Source organism: Rhamphochromis longiceps, linkage group LG16 (genome assembly GCF_057381845.1).
Source record: "Rhamphochromis longiceps isolate RC_006_pf linkage group LG16, R_longiceps_female_GT1.1, whole genome shotgun sequence".
In the NCBI taxonomy this organism is placed as follows: Eukaryota; Metazoa; Chordata; class Actinopteri; order Cichliformes; family Cichlidae; genus Rhamphochromis; species Rhamphochromis longiceps.
The window spans coordinates 38,886,348-38,902,146 of record NC_140572.1 but is presented as its reverse complement, the minus strand read 5'-3'; the positions used below and the strand labels follow the sequence as shown (position 1 = coordinate 38,902,146).

Genomic DNA, 15,799 nt, shown 5'->3' with positions numbered 1-15,799 from the left:
GACTCCAAACCTACATGTCATCCACAGCCTCCAGCACCAAGATGAACGCTCTTATTATTTACTCTCATTTTCATATTGATCACGTTCATATCAGTGCTGTATTATCTAATCTTGAGCTGAACATGCAGTCGTGCTCCCTTGTGAATCTTTTCTTCTGTAAGTTAGTGTCAGCGGTTCAAACTGAAAGCAGCTGCTGTTAAAAGGTTAGATGGAAGTTTTCAGCTGTTTCCAGCAGCTCACTCGTCCTTGTTTTGTTACCTTACAGTTTCAGTCTCTCTCTTGCTTGCAGCACGTGGAGCAATAAGCAGCTTTTGGTGGTGCAGGCTGTAGCATGAGTATGCAGGACTTGTTGTTTATAATGTGAATACGACTCCTGCTGTTATTGATTCTGTCCGAGAGATGAGCCCTCTGGGTTTTTCTGATGTTTATGCAGGAGAATGGTGACGCTTGCTAAGTGGAAAAGAGACAAAAAATCAATAGGCAAGGTGAAGGGAGGGGAGTGCCAGGCATCTCTTGGTTTAGGGCTTTCTTTCTTTCAAATTCCTGTTTTTCTCCTGTTTTGATGCACTTCGAGGGCTGAGTGAGAGGCCCAGCAGCGTCGCTCATTGAGTTGGAGCTTTTCATCAGCCGAAGCCTTGCATATGCGAGATCATTGGGTGAATGCTCTCCTCGTCTTTATGACACCCCAGTGTAATAAGCCAGATTACACGCTGAAAGTCTTTTTACAGCGTATGGCTGGAGTTATTATTCACATCCAAATGTTATGCATTAATTTCCAGTTACAGTCCACCTTACGGCTTTTACTGCACATTTATTAATTTAGTAATCACCATTATTTGAATATTTCAGGAGGTGCTTGATATAAATACAATACAAGGACAATTCATGCACAGCTGAAAATGGGAGGATTCAACACGAAGGGTGAAATGCTTTTTATATGAGATGTATCATCTGCTCCATGTGGTCTGTAGTCATATTGCAGCATCAGGATTAGTTCAACTATTGCATGAATTTCTGATAAATAATGTAATGATTTCACTTCTGGTACATTTAAAATAAGCAGTTCCCAAAATGCCAGGTTATCTGTTATCACAGCCTGTAAAATGAACACAACAACAACAGCAAACACTAATCGTGTGATCAGATGCAGACAAATCAAATATAATCTATAAAGTCTTATTGTCATGACAGGAGGTGCATGCTTTAACCTTCTGAGTTAGCCCTAACATCACTGTAATCTCACGTGCTCATAAACTCATTAGATTATCAGGTACACCTGTTCAACTACTCTTAATGCAAATATCTAATCATCCAGTCACATGGCAGTAACCCAACACGTGTAGGCATGTAGACACAGTGAAGACCGCCTCCTGAGCTCGAAGCCAAACATCAGAATGAGGAAGAAACAGAATTTAAGTGACACTGACAGTGGCATGGTTGTTGATGCCTGAGTATTTCAGAAACTGCTGGGAGTTTCCCACACAGCCATCTCTGTGGTTTACAGAGAATAGTCCAAAAAAGAGAAATATCCAGTGAGCAGCAGTTGTCTGATGGATGGATGACGGATCCATTCTGCCTTGTCTCAGTGGTTCTGGCTGCTGGTGGTGGTGTGATGGTGTCAGGGTGTTCTTGGCACACCTTGGGTCCTAATACCATTGACCATTGTCTAAGCACCACACCCTACCTGAGTATTGTTGCTGACTGTCTCCATCCCTTTATGATGGGATGTGTACCATCTTCTGTGAATGATCTACACCACTGTAGTTCCTCCACAGTCACCAAAAAACCTGCAGCAACTGTGTGATGATGTCATGTTGCTGCACGCCAAAATGTTTCAGCAGCTTCGATCTGAGCCATGAAGAATTAAGGCAGTTCTGAAGGTAATAGCAAGCTGTTCCTAATAAAGTGCCCAACAGGTGCACGGTTTCATGAATTCATGGGTGTAGTCGTACATCGCTCTCCCGTCTCTGACCTCGTATTTAATAGGTTTCATATCCATGAGTAAAACATGACTAGCTGATCATGTTCATGTAGGATACCTTACATATACTTCTTCTACTACTACATTAGCAGCAGTGTACATGATGCTGGATTAGATGGAGAGGTCAGGAACTGAAGAGGACAGAATATAATCTGTGCAATCCAGACCATGAAACAAATGAGGAGGAGAATCCAGTGATGGAGATGATGGCTGTGCTGAGTCTGCAGTCACGTTCAAGTCAGCGAGGCTTTCAGCTCAAACTGTCATCAGGATGACTGCAGAGCATCCTGGATCGATGACATTAAATCCTGCTTTGAACTCTTTCCGTCAGACCACAGTGGTAAACTGGACCAGCTTGGAGGGAAACAGACCCCAGTATAACAGTCTGGTACGGGAACTGCTCTGCCTTGCAGAGGGGTGTTAAAACTACCCTGCATAGCCTGCACATAGCTTGTACACCACTACAGCCTGTACATACTTAGTATAGTTATAGCATATTCATAACATACCTTCATACCGTGTACATTGTAACATACCCATAATAGACCCATATTTTGTACCCTCATACCTATAACAGATCCATTTCTGTAATATATCTGCATCATGGCTAAAGCACTTCTGGATGGATGCAAACTGCATTTCGTTGCCTTGTACTTGTACATGTGCAGTGACAAGTTGAATTCTGTTCTCTTCTATTCTAAAAAATGTTTGAAGGAAGTTAACCCAGAAAGACTTCGAAGCATACATTTGATCTTGAGCAGTCGAGAGATCCAGAAATGAATTTACCAGCACTTTATGGGATGGAGAGTGTAGTTGGAAAGTTTTCCAGGCCATCGTCTCAGGTGATTAACTTTGAGAGCCGTGATACAAGCCCAGGCTGACATCAACAAGACAAACTGGCAGCAATCAGAGAAGTTTGGGACGAGTGTGTAAGATAAGATAAGATAAGATAAGATAAGATAACCTTTATTAGTCCCACACGTGGGAAATTTGTTTTGTCACAGCAGGAAGTGGACAGTGCAAAAGTTATGAGGCAAAAATTAGAATACAATAAGAATAAATACAGTACACAACTGTACAGAATAGAATAAAATAAAATACTATATACAGTAGAATAAAATAAAATAAATATACAATAAGATAAAAATAGAATACAAATACAAATACTATATACAACTGAGTAAAAATACAACGATGACAGAAAGGATTATTGCACTTAGTATTATTGCACATGTATGGATGTGTGTGCTTGATCAGTTAAAGTCTTTGTTGTGGAGTCTGACAGCAGTGGGGAGGAAAGACCTGCGAAATCTCTCCGTCCCACACCGTGGGTGCCGCAGTCTCCCACTGAAGGAGCTGCTCAGTGCTGTCACAGTCTGCTGCATGGGGTGGGAGATGTTGTCCATCAGGGATGACAGCTTAGCCGCCGTTCTCCTGTCACTCACCACCTCCACTGGGTCCAGAGGGCATCCTAGAACAGAGCTGGCCCTTCGGATCACCCTGTTCAGTCTCTTCCTGTCCCCAGCAGAGATGCTGCCGCCCCAGCAGACCACGCCATAAAAGATAGCAGAAGCCACAACAGAGTCATAGAATTTCTTCAGGAGTGGGCCCTCCACTCCAAACGACCTGAGTCTCCGCAGCAGGTACAGCCTGCTCTGCCCTTTCCTGTAGAGGGCGTCTGAGTTATGAGTCCAGTCCAGTCTGTTGTTCAGATGAACACCAAGGTACCTGTAGCTGTCCACAGCCTCAATGTCCATACCCTGGATGTTCAGTGGTTGCAGTGGAGAATGCTTGTGCCTGCGGAAGTCTACCACCAGTTCCTTGGTTTTACTGGCGTTGATCTGGAGGTAGTTCAGCTGGCACCAGTCCACAAAGTCTTGGGTCAGTCCTCTGTACTCCTTGTCGTCCCCATCAGTGATGAGGCCGACTATTGCAGAGAACTTCTGCAGGAAGCACTGGGTGGAATTGTGGGAGAAGTCTGCAGTGTAGATGGTGAAGAGGAACGGAGCCAGAACCGTTCCCTGTGGGGCCCCCGTACTGCAGACGACCCTGTCCGACACACAGCCCTGAGTCCTCACATACTGTGGTCGGTCGGTGAGGTAGTCCAGGATCCAGGTAGTGAGGTGATGGTCCACTCCAGAGTTCACCAGCTTGTCCTTTAGAACCGAGGGAAGAATGGTGTTGAAGGCACTGGAGAAATCAAAGAACATGATTCTCACAGTGCTCCCAGCGGTCTCCAGGTGAGCGAGGGAACGATGTAGGAGGTGAATGACGGCATCATCCGCTCCAATGCCAGGCTGGTAGGCAAACTGAAGTGGGTCCAGTGATGAGCTTGTTAGGCGCCGAAGCTGAGCCAGGACCAACCGCTCCAGGGTCTTCATCAGGTGGGATGTCAGAGCCACCGGCCTGTAGCTGTTGAGGTCCTTGGGGCGTGAAGTCTTTGGCACTGGTACAACACAGGAGGTTTTCCAGAGCTGTGGGACTCTTCCCAACCTCAGGCTCAGGTTGAAGAGGTGCTCCATCACCCCACACAGTTGGTCCGCGCAGGACCTGACGACCCTCGAGCTGATGCCATCTGGACCCGCTGCCTTCTTGCCATTAATCCTCCTCAGCTCCCTCCTAACCTGGGTGGTTGAGAGAGGCAGGCTGGAGCCTTGTGTTGAGTGTGTATTGGATGCTGTTGTTGGGGGTGGGGGGGAGTGAGCAGGGTGAATAGAGGAGGTGTGAAGTGTCTGAGGTGGAGCAGCAGCAGTGGGGGTGGGTGAGTCTGCAGCCGATGTTGCAGACTGCCTCATGGCTGAGTCAAATCTGTTGAAGAAATGATTCAGTTCATTTGCCCATCTCACATCCCAGCGCCAGCTACTCGTCCGTATCCAAACGCCATGGTGAATGAGTGCCTGGTGGCTTTAGGGGACAAACAGTATATGTCAAGCAAGCAGCCTTCTTCTTGTCCTTTAGCGGGCGACCAGCGGCGGTGGTCGGCCGCGCAACCAGTACGCTGCTGTAGGTGCCGCAGGTTCTCTTGCTTGACCAACGATTATCTTCCATGCTTTTCGATCTATGGCAATGGTTCTTGCCTGCTCAAGGTCAAGTTGAAGGGCCTTCAAATCATCCTCGATGGAACTGATGGCCAGTAGTCCATTTCCCACCAGCGCCCTGGGTCCCCAGCGCTGGCGCATCAGCTGCCCCGGATGCGGTAGCATTGGTTGATAAAGCTGATCGTTGGGATTCCATTGCTTTCAAGCCAAGTTTCCCCGATTTATCGGTTCTGGCGACCACCCTCCTCCTTTTAAAGCCGGGCTTGGGACCGTCCTTGGCGGAGTTAAGCAAGCAGCCTAAATATAGTTAAAGATATGGGCAACATGCGACACCAGGACTAGTTGTCCCTGGAACATACAGGTGTATATTGGGACACCTGAAAATAACCAAGTGGAATATGTCTCAGAGGTCTCAAGGGACATAAGATGATAATTTCTTCCTCTCCTGTGGTTCTGGTGAGGAGCTGTGTCAGAAGGAAGTGCGACTAATTTCCTCCATAAAAACATATTCTGTCATTTTTGACTGGGAACACAACTTTGTGTGTTTATGTTTGAAATGGTTTCAAAGCAAATGTTCATGGTAGTAGTTTGTGATACACAGGACACACAGTGTGTTTCATTGGGTTATTTCTTACAGTCAAAATAGAAATGATGCTTCTTTTTAACTCAAATTCAGTGCTTAGAAGATCAGATTAGTGAGACAGGCGGCCCATAAATAACAAACAGAAGTTTAAAGAACTGTAATGTTCACAGGAGTCAATGATAATACTGATAATGTATGTTTGATGAGTCATTTTTGATTAGAAACAAAATTAGAAACAAAATGAACCCTTAAACAGTTTCGTTTAACAACACGAGGGTTCATTGAGAAGTTTCATTTATGTCGAACAGATTAAAACTTGCTCCGTGAGAACAACGCTCCTGGGCTACAGGCTTATTGGTGCTTTAATCAAAGACCCGTATACAGTCACGTGGCGTCGTTCGTGCTCGACCTTGGGAACGACCTCGACCTTCTAAATGCCGCAGTCATAAAAGCTGAACATTTGAAATACGTTCTTCATCATTGCAGCTCTATTGATAAATGTTCTATAGCACAGAAAAAGGCCAGTCACAGCCACATTACTCTATTTCCACGCCGCGGTGCCGAGCGAAACAAAGCGCACGGGCCAATTAGGGAAGCTGGAAACCGCGGCATCTATTTGTACCGTCATGAAAACGCGGTGAGCTGGGCGTGCTGGCAGATCCCGCCGATGGCACAGCAGATGGAGAAAGGGCAGGAGTGCCGCTGCCTCCTCTGGTTGCTATGGTGAGAATGGAGGTGAAATGCGTGGAGACAGAGCCGCTGTAAGTAAAGTGAAAGGAGACTGAATTATCCTTCAGCAGGTGGCATTGACACCGCGTCCCCACATCCAGGTAATGAATAGCGCCGGCCTTCCTGTACTCACAGGCAGGGCAATAATCTCCCATCAGCCTCCTTCCTCTGCGCAGCAGGTAAAAGACCTCACGCTGCTGATTGACTTGTCGGGTCAGCAGTCATGTGTAACAACTGACAGTTTGATCATTGGTTGAACAATAGAAGTGCACACGTACTATCATCGACATCGTATAACAATCATTTTGGAGGATCAAGAGAAAGACACGAAGTGGAAATAAGCCCCCTTTATTCAATATCGATTTACATTTTATATAAAAATTACTTACATTTAATACATTTCTTCAAAATACAAGCAGCCAAACAACATACAAATCAAATACAAAATTATAAAATTTCTTATATTTATCATCTTCCTTTTCTGAAGTAACAGACGTGTTTTATAATAACTCTTAGTAACTGTTTTTGTAGCTGTGGTAAATCTTTCTTCTCTCCATCTTTAATCCATTTGTTGATATATGAGACCTAGAAAAATATGATATTCTGTCTTTTCAGCGTACAGTACGGGATCCGGGAATCTGATCGGAAAACATTCAGGGTGGGCTTCGATATCTCTCAGATACGTTTGTACGTCATATTACTGCTGAAACAGGCGACTGAAGATTGGAATCCGTGGAAATGAGAAAGACGGGAGATAATGTCTGAGAAACGACTGTGTTGATGTTATTGTGTCCAGTGGGACTGTCGGAGCAGAGCTGTCAGGTGCAGCGATGCAAATAAAAGGAATCAAGCTTGTCGTTTGTGAAGCTCTCCGGTCCATATGTCACATGAAATAACAAAAACAGAAAAACCCACGCTACTCTTCTCTACTATACATACTTTTTTTTCCAGATAAAATGAGCCGGCCCTTCCCCTCATCATCTCCACAAAGCCAAACTGTTTCCCTCTAGAACTACAAACAGGTATGGGTACAAATTCTAGCACTGCATTTAAGGTTTCAACTGTGCACAAGTGTGGCTTCAGGTGTTAATAAAGTTTTTGCAAATCAGCAGCTTTACTTCAGTGTCATACAGTATACTGACAGCGCTGTGTAACGGATCTCTGACAAACAGAAAGCAAACCCTAAGTGGAAAATTAAAGTCTTCAGCACAGCGACGAGGACATTATGCTGATGCTAAACCAGTAAAACCTAAGAGCCTCATAGGAAATAGAAAAATCTTGTTTCCTCCTTCATATTATACACGGTGGTAAAAAAAGAAGTACAAAGTGTAAAGTTAGGCTATGCGGCGGTTTCATGAATTGTCCCCTCGAGTTTCTTTGGGAGTAGCTCTCTCCTCTCATCGATACTGATGACTGGCTTCCGGCAGTTTTGCCCGTCGATGTAGATCTTTGCATACACTGGATTGGAGTAGTTCATGGGCTAAACAGGCAGGGGAAGAGATGCCAAGTACAAATGTTAATTTATGATATTTTACAACAGTAGGAGTCTCGAGGTTGCATTTTAATAGATGTTGTGGAATCAAGAAAGTCTTCGTGTCAGATTCACCTCATACAAACTATCACTTACATCGGCTTTAATGAAACCTGGGCTAATTTAAATTCATGTACAACTTCCTCTGTCTTGTTGGCTGAGTTCTGATCCAATTTGAATCCATTTCGATGGATCTGCGCTCTGTTAGCAGATTGTTTAACCGATGTTCCATCACAGGAGGTTTGCTGGAAACAGATGGCGGCTGCATCTCAACCAAAAAAGTTTGCAAACTTTCCACAGTCCCACAGATATTAGCAAAATGAGCAACAGAACTGAACTTGGTGCCAATTGTCGTGCGAAACATTTGTTAATAAAAAGTTGATTATTGGAACTTTAAGGAAAGTTTGGTGGTTTTTGGACAGGATGTCACAAAATGATAAAGGGAGCAAGTATATACCAGATGTCAACATTAGCATGATTTTAATTTTACACAGTTTTTAAAATAGCAGAATGTAACTCAAAAATAACCACACAAAACACACAAAGCTTCCTCACAGTGAATTTATGTAAAAATGGATATTTTTTCTTCTTCTTCAGAGTAAAAATAAAATGTGTAACACTCACCTGTCCAGGGATTACCTCCTTGGGCACAGAATTCATGCCCAAGGTGTGAGGGTCGCTGGATTTTACACACCAGCCCTGCAACAAAACAAGCACCGTGCCATATAAATACAGATGAACTCTCACAGTCCAAATACGGGTTTTAAAACTGCGCTGGAAAAACAAACTAGCAAGTACCACGAGAGCTGGACGTATGGAGGCTGGTTTAGAGTCACACCAGCATGTCTCGGTTAAAAACACAGACTGGACTCACAATAGCAGATGTCAAAGTTGGCAGCTTAAGAAGCAACAGCATTAGGCTTGAACTTGCAGCAGGTGAGCTACATAATTGCATCTGTGAAGGTGTTAGGATTCATTTGATATGCTGGGAGTTCGTGTGGGGTGGAGAGAATAAATCACCACACAGACAGACGTCCTCCAGGTTCGTGGCATCTGTATATTTTTGTGCCCAGGCCAGAGAGATTGTAAAATCTCTGCAAAGCCTCATGTAATTCCACCGGATGCATCTCAATTCTAAATATCACATCCCAGCAGCTGCCGGGCCAGATGCAGAGAACACAGCACTGAGTTATTTTCCAATCTGAAAGACACATTTGAGCTGTTGTCCTTGCTCTACCCTTCAATTAAAGACGACATAGCTGCAGCATCAAGGCTAATAATTAGTGTGATAAGGACTGGCATCAATCAAGGTCTAAACAGATTTTCTCATGGCTTTTAAAACTCTGCAGTATTAACAATGATGTGGTAGTAAGGGATGTACACATATGGCAAATTAAAACAACATTATGCAGATATTTTACAATAAAATAGCCAAGAAACAGTCACTAGTTTGTTACACAAACTGTTTCTGTCTGTCTGTTCTCGCTCTTTGCAACTTCACTTCAAAGTGCACAATGCTTCACGACACACTAATAACTCCTAGTTTTCAGCTGGCTATAAAAAAGCTGGCTCAGTGTTGTCACTGCAGACATCGAGGTAGAGCTCAGAGGACCTTGAAGTTGTTGATGAAGAGTCGCTGAGTAGGAGGCTGGACAGTAAGACCAGTTTCATATCAGAAGACTCCTGGTCGACCTTCTTACAGCTGGGCCACATGTGTTTCATAGACAATCTATGTAACTGTATATAAAAATAATATAGTGATGACCATTAAGATTTCTCCTCTAAGTATCCTGATAAAAAGGAGCCAGCATCTGCTGTACTGTCAATTCAACTTATAGGAGATCAAATGGTACAAATTTGTTAAGGTTGTAAAAACTTTATTTAGTTGGAAAACACGTGCAGTAAGTTTTATATGTGCAAAAATGATTAAGCTTTCAGTATTTAATGCAGCAGAGACCTGCAGACGCTGCCCAACAAGAGTTACATTGAATCAAATATGAGATGAAAACTGAAAATGAATCACTTTAATGAGTTTGTAGCTAAATGTAATTACACTGACGTTTGTATGTGAGAACATACGAACAGATTCAGCTGCATGTTTAAGCCCCACTCAAAGTTCCTCAGTAACTTTTACTCCACACGTTTGACTTGGCAACAATCTGGTTTCAGCTCGAAGTCAAACACTGAATTCCATCCTATTAAAACAGGAATGACGTGTTGTTGAGCACACGTGACACACACACACACACACCCACCTTATGAGGGTCAAGTGTGAAGTTTGGGCGCAGCAGGCTGCCTGCATCAGCGTGGTTGTCGTGGTCCACTTCATACATGTTGTATGACGGGTTCCCAATTTCCACGTTTATCCCTCCGTTGGTCATGGGCTGCCTCTGCACACGTTTGCCCCTGAGCCGTGCAGAGCACATCATCATTAACGCGACACACAACATGCTGTTAGTGTGCTGCTGCACGATGCTACTTGGAGCATATCACTTTGTTAGATAGCCATGAACGATGGATTATTACCACAGGCTCAGCGTTCAGATCTACTGAAAGCAAACTTTTCACTCATAAAGCAAAAGCATCCATTCATCTTCAAAGCTCTGCGATGCTGGAGCTCTCACGTTACTGCTTAGAAGCTTCTTTTTCTTACATATTTCTTTATCGACGTACCTTTGCCTCCGGCGGCAGATATAAACACCTGCTACGACCATCACAATCAGGATGACCAGCAGGACCAGAGGCACAATGATAGCGATGCTTCCTGGGGAACAGAGAGAGGACGTGATGAGCGACCAGCAAAGGGGCTGAGATGAGTTCACGCAGTGACCGCGGCGTGAACAGAGCCACTTTAAATAACAGCGTTTTCACTTCACAGGGCTTCGCTGTTTGCACATTTCACTCCATTTACATACGTCCAGCACAGACAGGCTGCACATTTAGAAATGTAAGACATTTTACACTGACGTGCACGACTTCAGAAGATATATTTTTTAAATCTTAAATTGAAGTTGACGACAGAGGAGTCATATTACTGAACCCTGACGGGCTGGCGACTACAGCCCCTCTAATTCAAACAAGGAAACCCCGCTGAGCAGAGCCCTTTGTGCTCAAATGATGCAAACTGCAGAGGTTGGTAGGAGTTCGGTAGTTCGATGCCAATCTGTTGATGTTCAGATGTACGAGTTATCGTTCCACTGAAATGCAATAAGGTCAGTGAACCAGTGACACATGCAGGTATTTACACAGGACATGTTAAGGCTTCTTGACATTCCCAGGCCTCACCTCCGCTCATGTTGTCTGATCTGCTGCTTTTAGGGGCGGGTCTCTCACACTGTGTTCCTGCCCAATTGGCTGAACATCTGAAGGAGGTCAAAAGAGAATATAAATAAACTATCATTAGCATACTGTGGCTGCAGAGAGGCTGCTGAGAAAACAACTTTGCAAAATGATCTACGACATGATGTGACTGTGGCTTACACATACGGCACACGGCTTTGATTCAACACAAACAAAACACCACCTGGAGAGAGAGCACTAAGCAGATACATGTTGTGTCCGTAAAGAGCTTAATGTGAACTGACGTGTTGAATATTCAGTGTATTAACAAAAAACAGGAAAGATCAAAGGATGACAACAAGTCGTCATCTCATGTGTGTTCCAATGGGATCCGATGGGCGTGATGCATGACCCTTGTTAGAGGAGGTGACGTCCAATTTAGCTGACGCTAAAGCATGTAAAGCATGAGTGATCTGGTGGGGGCGGCAGGGTGATGATAGGATGAAACTATCCTGAATAACATGCACTTGCAGAATCAGAACATCGGGCTTTGACAACAACTTTATTAGGACATCGGGCGTAACCTGGGTCTTCATTTTCCCGCCTTTGAGAAGCAAAAACCAGGATGGAACGGAGTCCCTTCAACAAAGAAACCCGGCTAAGCTGTAAAAGTTAAAGGCCTTAAATATGAACACCGATTAAAGATGACACGTTCTGCCGAGTAAATTATGTGCAATGACCGGTCAGGACGTATTTAGCCATCATGCACAGGCTGCAAATGCACTGATGCCCACATCACACACACAGTGTTATGCTGTAATCTTCCCGTGGTTCACGTGTGCATGAGATGGGTGGCAGTAAGAGGCAACAAACGCTATGCAGCAGCCGGTGATGTAATAAGTGCCCCTATATACAACGTAGTGGTGCTAATATACATTAGCAACATCTTTATCTACCAGGAAAGACTGCTGGTGCTGCTGCTGTCTCTGTCACTTATCATGGAAATAAGAACCATATTTGGCTTTAAGCAGCAGAAGCATAAATAGCATCCTGTACTGTTGCCGCTTAGCTTGGCCCACCAGAAACAGAGCTACAGCTAGCTGTGTCCTAAAGTAACTAAATGAGCACAGCAGCATGTTTCAAATAAAAACTATTTCCTGTTTTAAAGTCGTTTAAATACCAAAGGTTAAAATGAAATACTGTCACATGTAACTACTTTCTACAAAACTCTGTTTTTGAAGCTTAGAACAGAAACAAGCTCGCGTCTCTAAACGCCATCAGCGCTGTAATCAGTGTTCGACCTCGCCACGTATTTTCTTTCTTACTGCAGCGAACATATTCAACACGTGTTGGTGCTAATGATGCTAATAATAGTCAGTCATGTTGTTTCCATACAGAAATAAATATAAGCCAACATATTCTAATAAAACAACATTATAGTATCTGTGTGATTCCACCATCTACGCTGAGTCATTGCTATATCCAGTACTTATTACATGACAAGCTGCTACAAGGAGGCACCATCACAGAGAGGCCTATGTGCTGGACTGAGGCTGAAATGAAGCCAAATGGAGTGGGGGTGGGTTGTGTACAAAAGGAGGTGAGTGGGCGCTGAATACAGCTGGAGAGGTGAGAGGGACCTACTTGCAGCGTGGTTTGTTAAGAGCTGTTAATGTGCACATCCCCTCATTCTGACAGAAGTAATCGCAGGGGTTGGCCAGCTCATCACAACGTTGGTTCTTGAACCCTGACGTGCAGCTGCAAAACATGTGTTTGGAGTGACAAAAGGGCCCAAGAACTGTTCAACTGTCGGCTGCCTCATGAGTGGCGACAGAACGCTAAACCCTGTTAGCAGCTTAAGTCATAAGATGCAACAAGACAGTGTGACGTCTGCAAATTAGCAAAACAGATCAACAAACGTCCCTGCTCAGCACGTGAGGGGGACGCATGTGGGGCCTGCTGCAGATTACGAAAACTGTTAAACAAGAACTTTGGGCCCCAACATGATGGTTGCTTGCATCCACATAAATGCATCTAATAAGCAAAAACCAGAAAATACATTTAGTTTGATTAAACAATAGAAATGACAGCTTACAGGGGAAATAATGATTTGATTCTCTGTTGAATTTGTGAACATGAAAAATCTCTCAGACTGAAAATTAACCTGAAACACAAAAAAGCAAATTATATAAAAGCGCTAAATGAATTTGCACGTCACTGAGTGAAACACGTATCTGATCCACTGGCTCTCACAGACTGGCTGTGTGATCGTGTGCCATAATCAATCAATCAATCAATCAATCAATCAATCGAGTGTTCTGGTCCAACCTCTGCACCACCAGGTGAGACCAAAGAGTGTCAAAGGTCGACAGACTGCAGACCTGCACGAGGCTGGAACAGGATACCATCAGCGAGAAGCTTGGTGAGAAGGTGACAACGGAAAGAGAAGAAAAATAAATTTGTCCTCAGTCTGGAGCTCCATGTGGGAGCTTGCATCATGGGATGAGGACGATCACCAAGGTGCTGGATCAGCCCACAGCTCCACGGCACAGGCCCGTCTTCACTTTGTGAACTCGTAAATGAGTCAGAGAAGGCTCCGGAAGTGCTGTGGTCAGATGAAACCAGAACTGGCAACAGCTCAGCCACTGTGTTTGCAGAGGTGGAAACGTTATGTTTTGGGGATGTTTTTCTGACAGGATGACTTTGCCTCACTGAGTGGGCCAGTGGACAGGCCCACGCACCGTAACATCTCAGACTCCTTCCCTCGGCCAGGACACTGACAACTGGTCATGGACGAGTTTCCAGCATGAAACTGACTCGTGTCATGCAGGAAGGACCAAGTCAAATATTTATTTCCATCACTGACATGCAAATTCTTTTATACCTTTTATGTAATGTGTGTGTTTTTCTGGATTTTTTGTTTGATAAAAACTTACAAATTTAGGGATCAAATAATTGTTTCCCCGCTGCACAGCTGACTGATGGATATTTCTAACTGTAGATGCTAAAGTAACTTAGCTTTTGTGCAGAAAAGGAAAAGAGCAACAACATAAAGTCATACAGTACAGAGCTGCTTAACAGGAATGCTTGAATTTTGTTAGACAGCAGTGAAATGTTGAGGTATTCTCTTCGTATATTTGAGGTTTTTAAAGCAAGAATGATTGCAGCCGTAGCAGCTTCTTTAGGTAGGCTTGATGAAATATACATTTACTCAGAGTATTAAGGTCAAACATTATGATTTCTTGACGCCGACATATCCATCATCTCACATAATCTCTCATCTTGCAGCAATGATAAACCGCATTATCAGGATCTGTTAACCTCATCGAATAAGATGGAATCATTTGCATAGAAATTGATTCTATTCCCTGGAATCTGTGAGCGGCGCCTGCAAATTTCAATTTAACTACAGTGGACAATGGGCATTTAAAAAAAATGGAGAGTTGGCCTTTGAAATGGATTTCCAATTTCCTCCTTGGACAGATTTTTAACACAGCACTGCGAGTGATTATAGCGGAGGAGGTATTCATTTACAGGGAGCCCTCTGAGTAGCCTTTCACGGCGATTTCTTCACGTGTGCCAGTCAAGCTTTTGTCTCGTGCAATTTTTCGAGCTTCGTGGCGGCTGAAGTACTGAGCAAACTTCTAAACCCTCTGACTGAAGAGAGCCACAGAGGCCTGACATCAGCTCTCAGCTGCAAGGAGGAAAAGTGTGATATGTTGAGAATAGCTGGCTTTGAAGGAGTCTGAAACCATCTTTATCTTCCTAAAACCTTAAGCCACAGCGAGGTGTCACACAGCACAGGATGCTGTATGGCACTCGGCCCCCTGCTGTTTCATGGCCTCCACATAGTGACATCAAACCTTCAACTTAAGGATTTCTTTCCAAAGGAAGACATCTATCTCACGCGGCGACTTTCAGTTTTTAAAGCCGGGCACAGAGCCGACGGCTGAATCGAAACAGTGATGTGAGTGTGAATAACAGTGGAGAACATTGAGTTTTCCTTACTTTCACCATTAGGCAGGGACTTACTGACAGAAAGGCAGGTTGGTGTCAGGGTCCAGGTGGCAGGTACCTCCATTGTAACAATATCCGTCACACAGCTGACAGCTCGGTGCTATTCTTCCATTTGTGCAGCTAGAGGGTGAAGAAATAATGGATCCTAGTTACAACCAGAAAACTAAGAAGCAGAGAGTTCAGCCAGCTTCAAATTCACTGACATGACCAAACCTAAAACGCTACAGGGTACGTGGCCTTAAATTATTGATTTAATTAAATCAATTCTTCCCGCCGGCAGCCTGTGGGTGAAGCGACTGAGCCCTGAATGAACATTATACTGTTTAACTCGTGTTTTCCCATGAATAAAAATCAACTATGAAGCCTCACAGCCAAAGAGATGATGGACAAGAGTGGCGAGTAAATACGGAGCGCTCACTTGCAAACCACTTCTCCCGTCTCCTCGTTAATGAGGCAAGGAGCGCCGTGGCATCGGAGACACTTGTCCACCTCGCACTTGTTCCCTTCAAACCTGGCGGGACACACACACTCCACGTAGCCGCTGCTGGATAAAGTGCAGGCCTTGGAGTTCACGCAGTAGTGATGACAAATGTCTGTTTTAGGTTTGCAGAGATAAACAGAGAGAGAGGATAATGTAGAAA

At 44.2% G+C, this 15,799-nt stretch overlaps 1 protein-coding gene across 3 annotated transcripts in view; it reads right to left on the bottom strand.

Annotated features, from left to right (window-relative positions):
• Positions 1 to 7,037: 7,037 nt before the first annotated feature.
• Positions 7,038 to 15,799, bottom strand: part of lrp1bb (low density lipoprotein receptor-related protein 1Bb) — a 296,012-nt gene continuing 287,250 nt past the window's right edge. For all 3 annotated transcript variants that reach the window (XM_085384593.1, XM_085384594.1, XM_085384595.1), the window contains 8 exons: positions 15,577 to 15,751; positions 15,174 to 15,278; positions 12,786 to 12,899; positions 11,148 to 11,224; positions 10,536 to 10,626; positions 10,118 to 10,268; positions 8,487 to 8,561; positions 7,038 to 7,811 (listed from right to left, as the gene is read on the bottom strand). In XM_085384593.1, the coding sequence (XP_085240719.1) occupies positions 7,671 to 7,811; positions 8,487 to 8,561; positions 10,118 to 10,268; positions 10,536 to 10,626; positions 11,148 to 11,224; positions 12,786 to 12,899; positions 15,174 to 15,278; positions 15,577 to 15,751 (929 nt within the window). In that variant the 3' untranslated portion in view covers positions 7,038 to 7,670. The remainder of the gene's footprint in view (positions 7,812 to 8,486; positions 8,562 to 10,117; positions 10,269 to 10,535; positions 10,627 to 11,147; positions 11,225 to 12,785; positions 12,900 to 15,173; positions 15,279 to 15,576; positions 15,752 to 15,799) is intronic.